Here is a 12,915-nt window from a genome sequence, read left to right as displayed (position 1 = left end):
CTGTTAAAGCAGACACACAGCAGTCCCTCCACTCTCTGAGGGTTCATCCCAGCAAACGTAGCTCGTCCAGCTTGTTGTGGAGGGAGCGGACATCGGAGAGCAGGAGGACGGTCCTGCTGGTCTGGAAGGGTTAGCCTTTAGCCTAGCATGGATCCTGGTGGTCTGGAGGGGTTAGCCTTTAGCCCAGCATGGATCCTGCTGGTCTGGAAGGGTTAGCCTTTAGCCCAGCATGGATCCCGGCTCTCTTCCTTCTCCTTTGTTTACGTTTGTATGGCTTCCTTCTGTCTCGGGGAACTGCCGGCTCTGATCGGACTCCGTGTTGGTGTAGTATGTCCACGTCACAACCGATCGTCACAATTCCAGCACCGTTCACTGTGCTGACACCCAGCAAAGTGTCCCGGCCTTAAGATTTAAACGTCCACGACCGCCTGCTTCACCCTCAGCGGAGCAGCTTCTCCACCAGGCTGGTCCAGATACAGGAGGTCTTTCCTGCCACAAGCACTAACCCTGTTCACCACATCACGCCCGGCTGGCAGAGAGCTCCCAACCCTCTCTGCCACACTACATCTGCTTCTGGCAATGAAAACTGCCTTTTGCCCACTTTTTCTGTTGTGCTCTTGTACATTATTTGCGCTTCACTTCACACAGGACATTTTTAATTTTTTAATTGAATTTCCCTTCTGGGATGAATAAAGTATTTTTCATTTCATTTTCATTCATTTCATTTCATTTTACTTAGAGTTTATATTACACTCTGTTCTATTCTATTCTATTCTATTCTATTCTATTTATTGTTGTTTTCTTTTTGTTTTTGTTTTTTTTGTTTTCTGCATCATTTTAAATCTCTCTGTGGTTGTTTTATGTCTCTGTGTCATTTTCCTGGTTGTTCTGTGTCCTGGTGGCCCTTTTACATCTATTTGTGCTAACTTTGTGGTCATTTTGTGCCTCTTTGTGTTGTTTTTTTGTATAATTTCAGCTCAGGTTAAAGCAAACGTCTCCTGTTTGTTATAATTTGTGTAAAACTGAGTCCCTCTGATTGTTGAATATGGTTTCACAGTGAAACTCTGATTTAGCTGCTGATCTGATGGCAGAAGTGAAGGCAGCAGCAGACTCAGAGGTTATCCAGCCGTGGACGGCAGCTCCCTGACAGACGCGTCACCTCGGGGGAGTCGACATGCAGTAATTACCTCCTCCACCTCCTCCTCCACTCAGGGGAAACTCTGCAAAGTTCAGAGAGAGTTGAGGTGTCAGAACACGGAGTGTGGTTCTGCTGTCAGAGCGCTTCGACGGAGCAGCGAAGCTCCGACTGAGATCCTGGAAAATAAGTGGCAGGGAGATACGCTGGCAGGAAGTTCAGGGTTGGAGCTGCAGATCACAGAGTGAAGAAAAGTCTCCATGAGTTTCCATCAGAGCTTCTGTTTAACATACAAACCACCAACAACCAGCCTGAGTGTGAGTCGCTCAGTGGGGGTCTGGTGTGTTGTTGTCGGTGTTCGGCGTCACTTTGTCTTACTTCATGTTTCTTGTCTTTGTTTTGAGTTTGTGCTCATTTGGCATCTTTTGCTTTAAATTGTTTTGTTCTTATTTTGCATCTCTTTGTCTCTGTTGTGAGACTGTCTGTACTCAGTCTGATTGTTTTTAATCTTTGATTTGATTGTCTTGGGGATCCTTTTTGCATCCTTTTATACTCATTTTGCATATTTTTGTCTTTGTTTTGAGTCTCTTTATCCGTATTTTGTGTCTTCTTGTGCTAACTGTGCATCTTGGTTGTTAAGTCGTTTCTTCAAGCTCACTTTGATTTGATTGTCTTCAGGATCTTTTTGCATCGTTTTGTATGTGTTGTGAGTTTCTTTGTGCTCATTTTGGAACTTTTTGTGATCATTTATCATTTTTTTATGTCTGTTTTGAGTCTCTTTGTGCTCATTTTGGATCTCTTTGAGCTCATTTAGCATCTTTTTGCCTGTTTTGAGTCTTTTTGCGCTCATGCTGCATTTTGTTTTTGGTCTTTGTTTTAAGTCTCCTCGTGTTCATTTTGCAATTTTTGTGCTCATTGTCCACTTTGTCTTTGTTGTAAGTCCTGTTTGTTGTATGTAGTTATATTGTATATTTGTGGTTGATATTTGCATCTTTTGTCTTTTTGTGTGTGTGTCTGTTGTTAGTTTGCAACTTCTTGTGCTCATTTTGTGTTTTTTGTGGGATTTTTTTGTCTGTTTGTGCTCCATTTGCATCTTGTTGTGCTCATTTTGCATCTCCTTATGGTCATGTGACATCTCTTTGTCTTTGTTGTGAGGCTTTTTGCAGTTATCTGGCAATTTATTAAATATAAAGTGTGTTTCCCTCCTGAGTGTCGGAGGAGGACGAGGAGCTAAGAGTCTGTTTTTTCTTCTTTCTTTAATCTAAAACGGGAACAAAGACTGTGTCACAGAGTCATCTCCATTAGCGCCGCTGTCAGTCTACCCACAATGCAACAGTTTCATCAGCAGCAGCAGGATTACATCACAGACACTTTGCTTTAATGGCCGCCGTGCTTTATCAGACTCAGAGACGAGCTGAAGCTGCCGTGTGAATATTCCGTCTGTGTTCAGTTCATTAGCGTGCTTTGCTGGTCGAAGTGCAGCGTCGTGAGATGTTTATAGGACACAGAAACGTACACGCGACACATCTGTATTTAAGTAGATGAGGGAGGCTGAGGGAGGTCTGGTCCATCAAAATGAGACACAAAAAGACCACAAAGATGCTACACAACCACAGTCACGCAAAATGATCGAAATGAAACACACAGTAATCAATTAGTGCTGCGAAATGACTGCAAAGAAACACAAACTGACAAAAATATGGTCTAAAATAACCGCAGTTCACACAAAACAAGCTGAATATGATGCACCACCACCACAGAGACACAGAGTTACACAAAACTTCCAAAAAGAGATGCAAAATGACTGAAATTAGACACAAAACAGCTCAAAAATTCTCTAAAATGGCACAAAACAACCACAAAGAGATGCACTGTGAACCTGATGATGTACAAAACCACACAGGAGACGCAAGAAGGGACACAAAAATCACTGCAAAAAGAGAAAAATGAACCAAAATGAGTTGCAGAACTACAAATCAAAGCAGAAAAAACTAAATGAGACACAGTGCAGCTATAAACCATGTTAAATGACCACAAAGAGAAACAGAATGACTTAAAATGTAATGAACAGCAGCTACAAACAGACACAAACTGCTCACAAAGACACGCAACATGAACATAATGACACACAAAACCATTGGAAAATGCAAACTGACCAAACTAACACAGAAAACAGCAACAAAATAAAGAAAATTTAATTGCAAAACAACAGCAACTTGGTGCAGAATAGAAACACAAAGCTGTAAAATGACCACAGAGAAAACACAACAACTACAATATGGTGTAAAACAACCACCAAGGGACACAAAATGACTGATATGAGAGCAAAAGGACCAAAACAAAATGTAAATCAATCAGAAACGAAATGAAAAGTGACCAATATGAATTGCAGAACAAATGAAATGAGACACAAAGCAGCTAAATGTAGACTGTAAAGGAACAACTTCCACACAAAATATCCATGAAAGAGACACAAAATAAAATGCAAAACAGTGACACGATGGTAGATGGTCTGCACTTATACAGCACCTTTCTCCCTTAGTGGTACTCAAAACACTTTACAGTGTGTTTCTTATTCACCCATTCACACACATTCACACACCAATGGTGACAGAGCTGCCATGCAAGGTGCTGCCTGCCATTGGGACCAACTTCAGACTCAGTGTCTTGCCGAAGGACACTTCCACTGTGGAAAGAATCAAACCGCCAACCTTGTGAATACAGGACAACCGCTCTACACCTGAGCCACAGCCGCTCAATATGACAAATCCATCCATCCATCCATCATCTCTACACCTTAATCCTCACTAGGGTCATGGGGGGTTGGAGTCTATCCCATCTGACTCAGGGTGAAGACAGGTTCACCTGGACAGGTAACCAGTCTGTCACAGGGCTACAGACAACCGGGGATCTTCTCGCTGCAAGGCGACGGTGCTACCCACCGAGCCACCATGCAGCCCCAAAGAGAAACAGTTTGACCAAAATTAAACACAAAGCAGCCATAAAATGCAATAAAATGACGACGAAGAGACGCTGAACAGAGTCGGTGGTTCATGTTGAATGTGTGTGTACCTGGACGTAGTAGGTTCCTTTAGTCTGAGCGTACATCATCAGGAAACAGTAGTCTAGGTTCTGCTTCGTCCTCCACCTACGGAAGACGAGGAGACACAACGTTAGGATCACACACACAGTTCTGCTCATCCTCCCTCCCAGTGAAACCAGTAAACAGCTCCACTCCTCTGACCAGACGAATCCATAAAACCAGCGTTGAAATGGTGTGAAATCAGCACACTCGGAAAAAAACGAATAATAAAATAAAACAAACAACCATAAGAGATGCACAACAGACCCAGAGTGACACAACAATCAACACAAAACCACAAAGTAATGCACAATAACATAAATAATATGTTAAATAACTACAAAGTGACAAAACAATCAGACAACATAACCACAAACATGCAAAACAAACAACTTCTGGTAAATGACAAAAAAAAAGCAGTCATACAGCGACTGAAGGAACCAAACCAACAACCTAATGGAGGGAAAACAACCTCCAACTGATGCAGAACACACAAAACATCCCAAAAAATGTGGTTAAATGACCACAAAAAGAAACAAAAAGACCAGAATAAAACCTAAAATGACCCAAATTGAAACAATCGAAAAGAGATGCAAAATGTCCACAAACCAACGTGGACCAAACAGAGTGGCACAAAATGACCAAAACAAGATGGAAAACAACCACAAGAGATGCAAAATCACCCCAAAGAGATGCAAAACAACCACAAACTGATGCAGCACAAACAAAATAAGACGCAACATGACAACAAAGAGACACAAAATGACCAAAACACAACGTAGAGTAACCAACATGAGACGCAACACAACCAACAAGTGACGCAAAATATCCTCAAACTGATGCAGAGTAATCGAAATGAGATGCAAAATGAACACAGAGATGCAAAACCAACAGGATTAGGTGCAGAGCGACCAGAGGAGTCGTGTGCAGGTGGACGGATGGAGCCAACCAGCGTCAGACACAAACAGAGCCGTCAGCAGCTCGTTCCAGCTGCTTCATTCAGAGCAGATGAACAGTGTTACAGCTTTAACGCAGCAGGCCTCCATTCAGACCGGCAGCTGCGTGATGGAAAAACACGACGACGCTCCATAAATTTCAGTCGCTCCCAAAAACAGCACATTCAGATCAGAGTCAGTGTATGTGCAGACACGCAACAAACACACAAAGCTCAGTGTTTACACTGCTGGAGGAGGTTTGATCTCAGCTTCATCCAGCCATCAGGCTTTCTGCTGCAGCCTGATCTTACCTTCTTCTACTGAAACACCTTCTCATGCAAACATTACATCTTCCCCCGAGGAACACATTTGTTACATCACATTCATTCATTCATACATATTTCTACATTTACTCATCAGAACAGTGAAGACCATTAAAAAGCTATTAACTTTTTCACTGAACCAACTAAGAAACTATAATCACACACTCTTCTCTACGAATGCACCAAATTTACAGTTTCTGCAAAATGTTCTGACTAAAATGTGCCTTTGAATATTTTAAGAACAATATTCTTTTAAAGACATCATCATTATGGAGCTAAAGACACACTTTTACAAGAATAGACAATTGTGTCCCTCCATCATCTCACATGTCATTTAGTGTTTACTTATTTGTTTTTTGGGGCCCAAAACGAATGAATTTCATGTTTCCTGACTTCTTTCTATTTTTCACTCCCAAATAAGGTTCAATATCTCCAAAACTATCCTCCTGACAGCCATGAACTTTGCTGCCTTTGTCACAAGAAAACAACTGCAAGTTTAGGTTCTGTCTTAGATTTATTTAAGATCTTTTGGAAATATGACAAAATCTGCCAGGTCAAAAAAATATACGTACAGAAATGCTGATATTTGTTTAACTTTGGCCAGTCGGGTTCTTCTGGTTCCGTCCACCAGCTTCTGGTTCATCTTTGATTCCTCTGGACAGAATCGCTGCAGTTCAACTAAACTTGTTGTCTTTGTGACTCAGACTTGTTTCTTCATCAGTCCACAGGTTCTGGATGGTTCCAGTCAGGACTTTGGGGAGACCAGTCTAGAACCTTCATTCCAGCCTGATGGAACCATTTCTTCACCACTTTGATGTGTGTTTGGGCTCATTGTCTGGTTGGAACATCCAACTGTGTCCAAGATCAACCTTCTGCTGATGGTTTCAGGTTTTCCTGAACAACGTGGAGGTGGTCCTCCTTCTTCATTGTTCCATTGCCTTTGTGTAAAGCTCCAGGTCCACTGGCAGCAGAACAGAACCAGAGCATGATGCTGCCACCTCCATGCTTGATGGTAGGTTTGGTGTTCTTGGGGTTAAAGGCCTCACCTTCTCTCCTCCAGACATGGTTCTGCTCAGTGTTTGTTCCATCTGACCAGAACTTTCCTCCAGAAGGCCTTTTCTTTGTCCGTGTGACCAGCAGCAGACTTCAGTAGAGCTTTAAGGTTCTGCTTCTGGAGGAAGAACTTCCTTCTCCATCACCTCTCAGCTCATGTTGATGTCAGACCCTGTGGACACTGACAGCTGTGTTCCAGCAGCTTCTGGTCCATCCAGAGCTGCTTTCTGCTGATTCCTGATTGACTCTTGACCATCCTGATCAGTCGTCTCCCAGCAGCAGCTGGTAGACTTTTGTTTCCTTCCTGATGGTGGCAGTAACACAGCTGGACCATGAACTTTATGCTGACAAACTGATGGTTCTGGGATCTGAAGCTGCTGTGAAATGGCTCCAAGTGACTTTCTGATTGGTTCAAGTCAATGATTTTTTTTTTTCCAGATCTTTGCTGAGCTCCTCAGACTTTCCCACTGTAGTGTTTGTGTCTGAGTCTAATGAGTGGATCTGATGGTTCTGTTTACACTGGATCAGAGGAGTCAGCAGCTGGAGTCAGTAACTCATGAGAAGTTAAGAGGCCATAAAAATAAGAGAATTCAATTAACACAACTTTCTATATCACTAAAACTGAGAATTCAAGTTTCTGTATGTATATTTTTGACGCAGCAGATTTTGCCATATTTCCAGAAGACCTTTAATAAACAGGAGTCACTGGACACTCCAGACTACCATGATATACATGGTATACGTGATATACATGATATACATGATATACATGATATACATGGTCTCTACAGGGGTAAATAAACATCTGTGTTCATGGTGCTCTGTATGTTGTCATTATAAGTTGCCTCCACGTTCTCTTCATGTTGAAATTTAACAACATGCAGCACCTGAATTACAGCATTTTCTCCAATATTTTGGAGAGTTTTGATGGCAACAGCTCTGCAGATGAAGACGGACCTGAGGTTGATGATGGTACCACTCGTTCAGAAGCAGAAGCAGAGCATGAAGACAGCGCTCAGGGAATTCCTTCAGCTGCTTCCACCCTGTTGCTATGAGCAGACCACTTGTTTTCCAGAAGCTCAGAGGCTCGAGACATCTTTCGTTTGTCCAGAATCAGAACTGATTCAACCCCAGAACTCCTTATCTTTGGAGGCTTGTAACTACTGCCTGACTGCTCTGTGTTTGGTTGTTGTGACTGTGAGAAGCTACAGGAGCTGAAATAAGCCCAAGAACAAACTCTGACGCCTATAAATGATTGTTACACTGCAGAAAGGTTAAAGTAATGTGGCCTCAGTATAAATGTTGGGGTGTGAAGGCAGTAAAAGCACTCGTGCGTTTTAGGGGTAAGGCAGACAAACGGGGGGTTTATGTAGCATGTGATGAACACATGAGGTCTCACTCCTTCACTTTATTGTGCCATAAATAAACAGCCTCCTCCTCCAGCGGCAGCTCATCTCCTCACGCTGCACTTCACCACGTTTAAAGACTGCTTTTTACTACAGGGAGTCAATAGTCTCTTTATAAGGCCGCTGAGGTCTGAGAACAATCCTGGGAAAACAGGTTTTTATAGGGAAACAGTAAAGTTAACACAGAAGCAGCCTTGTCTTGCACTCCCTCTCTCACTCACGGCGTTCGGCGAGGCGATTTGAGGCGGCGGCGGCGGCGGCAGCAGAGAGGGTCAGCTGGTTCTCCATCCCAAACCGAAACACAACGAGAAGCAGTGTTTTCGGAGCAAACAGAGACCTGCCTACGGCGGCTTCGAGCTCAAAAACAGAAGCAGCGTGACCGCAAATTATCAAGGCGGCCTGTTAAAGTCACGCTCTCTCCACACCGCCCCAAACGTCATCAGTGAAAATAGAAAAGATGTCATTCACCCCAAAAAGCCCTCAGACTTACAGCCACCAACAGTCACGTCACCGAGTCTGTGGCTCAAAGCAAGAGAAGGAAAGTCTAAATAAAAAAACAATAAATGTTGATGAATCCCACAGTTGAAGTCAATAATAATAAGAAGTGCTTCTGTTTTGCATCTTTACCTCCATAACACCATCTCATAGTTCATACTCGTCATATTCAGCTGGTGATGTTATAAAACACGACAGAGAGATAAAACCAGACTGAAAAAGACTCAGAGACAAAAACAGCACAAAGAGCAACAAACTCATGAGAACGATCACAACGTCATGACGCCCGCTCGCAGCGACACGCCCTCTCCTAGCGAGCCGTCATCCCATGATGCATTGCACTGAAATCAGCTGTTGGAAGAGAGAGACTGACGGCCGGCTCACGCTTGGACAAAAACAACAAATGAAAACAAAAAACAAATTCCAGAAAAACATGTTCCATTGGAGGCCTGGAAGCGCCTCCCACCTCCAGTTTGTTTTTCTAGCGAGGCCGCCTGATTGGCCGACCTCACGGTTCATTCTTCCTTTTTCGTAATTCCAGAACGTTCTACAGGTGCTGCAACCTGATTGGCCGCTGCTGAGTGACTGACAGTGGGCGTGTTATGAAAACTGACCAATGGGGAAATGAACGGCCTCTCCTGCCTGAGGCTGTGGTGACCAATGGGAGAAGGGCTCGCTCTGTTGTTGTTGTTGTTGTTGACCACCGCTCTGTTGTCCTGCCTGCAACCTCCAGCCAGCTTTCTCCTGCCACCGATCCCCACCCTGCCTCCAGCCTGGACTCTCCCTCAGTTTTGTCCCCTTTTTCTTGACGTAGCTTAGTTATTAATTTAGTTCAGTTATTTATTCTTTAGATTTCTCAGGTTGTCCCTCAGTTCTTAGCTGAGAGTTTTCCCCAGTTTTTGTACCTTCGTTCTCTTTTTGAATTCCCTGTTTTGTTTTTCCCCCTCAGGTTAGTTTCCGCACCTCAGTTTTATTCTGTGTTTAATAAATCTTTTCGAACACCTCACCTGCCTGATCTGTGTCTCCACCTGGGCTCCCCGATCCCCACCATGACACACAAGAAGAAACAGAACTACGACAAAGAGACTGGAATGACCGTAGACATACGTACAATGGCAACTATAAGACAGCACCCATAAATAGATGCAAAATCACCACAAAGGGACACAAAAGGACAAGAGACAAAACAACCACAGAGACCACAAGAACACAAAACAAGAGATGTGAAACACCTGCAAAGAGACACAACACAACCCTAAACAGAGGAAACACCACTACAGTTATGTAAAACAACCACAAAGAGACACAGAACGACAATGAAAAGGCATAAAACGGCCACAAACAGACACTAACAGGTGCAAATAGATGCAAAACTGCCAAAAACAGTCAAAACTGGATGAACCGTTAGATTTTCAGGTGTGTGACTTCTCGTTCTTCAGGGAAACAACCACACCTGAGATTAAACTCTTATTTCATCAAAATCCCTTTATTCTCAATGTACTATTTGCTCTTATCGCATTCTGCAAAAAAAAATGAAACAAATCAGAGTTCTTCTGTGCAACTGATTGACTCAGCTGTGACCAACAGGGAAAATTTCAGGTTGAACTGCAAGCAGTGTTTCCTCAGAGAGACTGAGAGCAAAATCCAACCTACTGGATCAATGAATAAGTGCAGCATCGATCAGAACCAGAGAACAGAGGAGCCAGTTGTTGGAGATACATTCAGTATGATGGAACATCTTTCTACAGCTGATGGTGGAACATCTTTCTACGGCTGATGGTGGAACATCTTTCTAGAGGCTGCAAACATCCATCCATCCATCATCTCTACACCTTAATCCTCACTAGGGTCGTGGGGGGCGGAGCCTATCCCAGCTGACTCAGGGTGAAGGCAGGTTCACCTGGACAGGTAACCAGTCTATCACAAGGCTGACTGTAAACATGTAAAGAGGTAAGTATCTACCTGCAGCGTCTCTATGACAGATGTGTCGGCAGCAGCAGTAGTTCAGAGGACAGTTTAGTTCAGTGCTACAGCTATTAGCTAATGTGTCACAGCCTGAACCGAAACAACAGACTACAATAGCACAGCTGTGTCATCCTCCATGTAGCCCGCAGCCTCCGTCGGCTGTTCTAACTGCTGTGACACAGTCTCGTGCCTGACAGACACAGCTCAGGGTGAACTGACAACGACATAATGCAGCAGAAGTCAGCTCGGTCTGTGGGTCAGATGAAATGCTAAAGTTACTATGGGGGAATGAAAGAGTAGTCCAGGAAAAAGACCCTACTGCAACCTGTTAATTGCCATCTGGTTCAGCCACACAATGACGTAGTAAAGTCAAGTCTAAAAATCTGAACATTTTGAGTGAAGTCTGGTGCTACGTCTGTGCGGTCACACAAGGACTGAATAAAGTCCACTAGAGAATTAGGAAGATTCTGAATGAAGCTTGGTGTTGCAGATGTTTGTGTCATCACATAATGACTGACTAAAGTCTAGTGTAAAATTAGAAATATTTATTAAAAGGTCTGGAATTCTAGATGTCCATGAAACCACAAAAAAATAATTTATTCATTTTTTTTGTGGTTGCATCGACAAGTCTAAAATTGTACATATTTGAAATGAAGCCTGGTAATACAGATGTAAATGCAGCCACATAATGACTGAAAAAAAAGTTTAGTGTAAAATTAGGAACCTTCTAAATGAGGTCTGGTACTATGGATGTTGATGCAGCAACATGACTGAATGACGCCGAGTAGAAAATGTAGGGTTATTTTAAATTGTGTCTGGTACTGTCTGTGCACACACAAAAAACATTAGTCAAGTCTAAAAGTCTGGCACTGGAGAAACTGTGCAACCACAGAAAGGTTAAGCTGAGTCAAGTCTAAAATTTAAAATATTTTGAGAGAAGTCTGATGCTGTTAAATGTCTGTGTAGCTACATGAGTACAGAAAAGTCATGCCTAAATTTGGAATATTTTAAGTAAAGTCTGATAGTACAGATGTATGTGCAGCCACGTAATGAGTGATTAGAGATAGATATCATTCAGAATATTCCAAATCTTAAATTAGAAGATTTGGAATATTCTGAATGATATCTGATAAATAAGGACTAAATCAAGTAAACTCTAAAATGAGAAGGATTTTAAATGAAGTCTGGTATTACAGATGTCAGCTGCAGCACAAGGACTGAATGAAGTCTAGTATAAAATGAGGTATATTTTATATGACGTTAGCTTATGTTGTTGCAACCACACAGAAAAAAAATTAACTAAACTCTAAAATTAGGAATATTTTGAATGAAGTCTGGTACTGTAGATGCCAGCGCAGCCACAAAAGAACAAAATGAAATCCAGTACAAAACAGGGACGAGAGCTTCTGCGTTCGTTCACGCGGCCCTTTGTCCGGTCGTTCTCTGCTTCTGTCCAGCTCTCCCACTTCGCTGCTTTATAACTGAGGCAGCGTTCATTCATTCTGCTGCTCCATGCTCAGCACATCGCTGCTACACCAGCCTCTGCAGATCGACAAATCTCCTCCTCCTCTCCAACCATCCCTCTTTTTGAAACAGTTCAATTTCCTAACCATCTATTAAATAACCAATCACTCTCACCCAGCCGGTCGAGGCAGATGGCCGCCTTTCCTGAGCCTGGTTCTGCCGGAGGTTTTCCTACGATGTAATCTGGATTCTGTAAAGTGAGGACCATCTCGTTGGTCTCCTTGTTCTTGTGTTCATACTGTATTTATTTGAACATTGTGAGTTTAGGTTTGTGATCTCAGGGACTATCTGTGTCATGCCTGCTCAGATTGTTCCAGAGCATCACTCGAGCAGAGTCACTTCCAAACTCAATGCATGTGATCCCAAATAAATGAGTAAATCTGACCAAGGGTCCTGTCTGAAGTGTGATGAATGAAGCCTGGTAGCATACGTGTCCACGCAGCCGCACCAGGACTGAATAAAATCATGGCTAAAGATTAGCAGAATCACAAACACTCAAACCAACAGTCGGGCCATGCTGGGAGTCACAGATGTCACGTTTTTCCTCATCCTGATGTTGGACGTGGATGAGGACATGAAGCCACATGAATGAGCAGGTTGTACACATCCTGTTCATGTCAATAAAGTTTGAAACTGGTTTCCTGTTTCTTCAGAGGAGGCGAATGAAAACAAGCTGGCGGTTGGACGGCTACATGAGGAGGAATCTTCCCCTTTAACCTCCATCTTTCTTCCTTCATCCATCACCACTACTTCACTCCTGCCTCCGCTCTCCTCCGTTGCCACGGGAACAGGGCTGCACTTTATTAACTGAAATGATGTCACCTCGATCTGCATATTGACCCTGTCAGCACGCAACAACGTGTGTGTGTCTGCGTGTGTGTGTGTCATTAGCTCTCCGAGTGTGAACCAGAGAATCATGAATTAGCCATGACAGGCTGACAGACGCCCGGGGAGCTGTTCAACACACACACACACCCACACCCACGCGCACGCACAC

At 43.2% G+C, this 12,915-nt stretch overlaps 1 protein-coding gene across 1 annotated transcript in view; it reads right to left on the bottom strand.

The window, feature by feature from the left end:
- mgat4b (alpha-1,3-mannosyl-glycoprotein 4-beta-N-acetylglucosaminyltransferase B) overlaps window positions 1–12,915 on the bottom strand; it is a 58,813-nt gene that overhangs the window by 21,021 nt on the left and 24,877 nt on the right. The window contains exon 8 of the mRNA XM_008286106.1: window positions 4,208–4,283. Coding sequence (XP_008284328.1) covers window positions 4,208–4,283 — 76 coding nt within the window. The remainder of the gene's footprint in view (window positions 1–4,207; window positions 4,284–12,915) is intronic.

This window comes from Stegastes partitus, unplaced genomic scaffold, assembly GCF_000690725.1.
Source record: "Stegastes partitus isolate 25-593 unplaced genomic scaffold, Stegastes_partitus-1.0.2 Scaffold432, whole genome shotgun sequence".
Taxonomy (NCBI): domain Eukaryota; kingdom Metazoa; phylum Chordata; class Actinopteri; family Pomacentridae; genus Stegastes; species Stegastes partitus.
The sequence above is the reverse complement of the archived record's forward strand: the minus strand, read 5'-3'. Positions and strand labels throughout refer to the sequence as shown.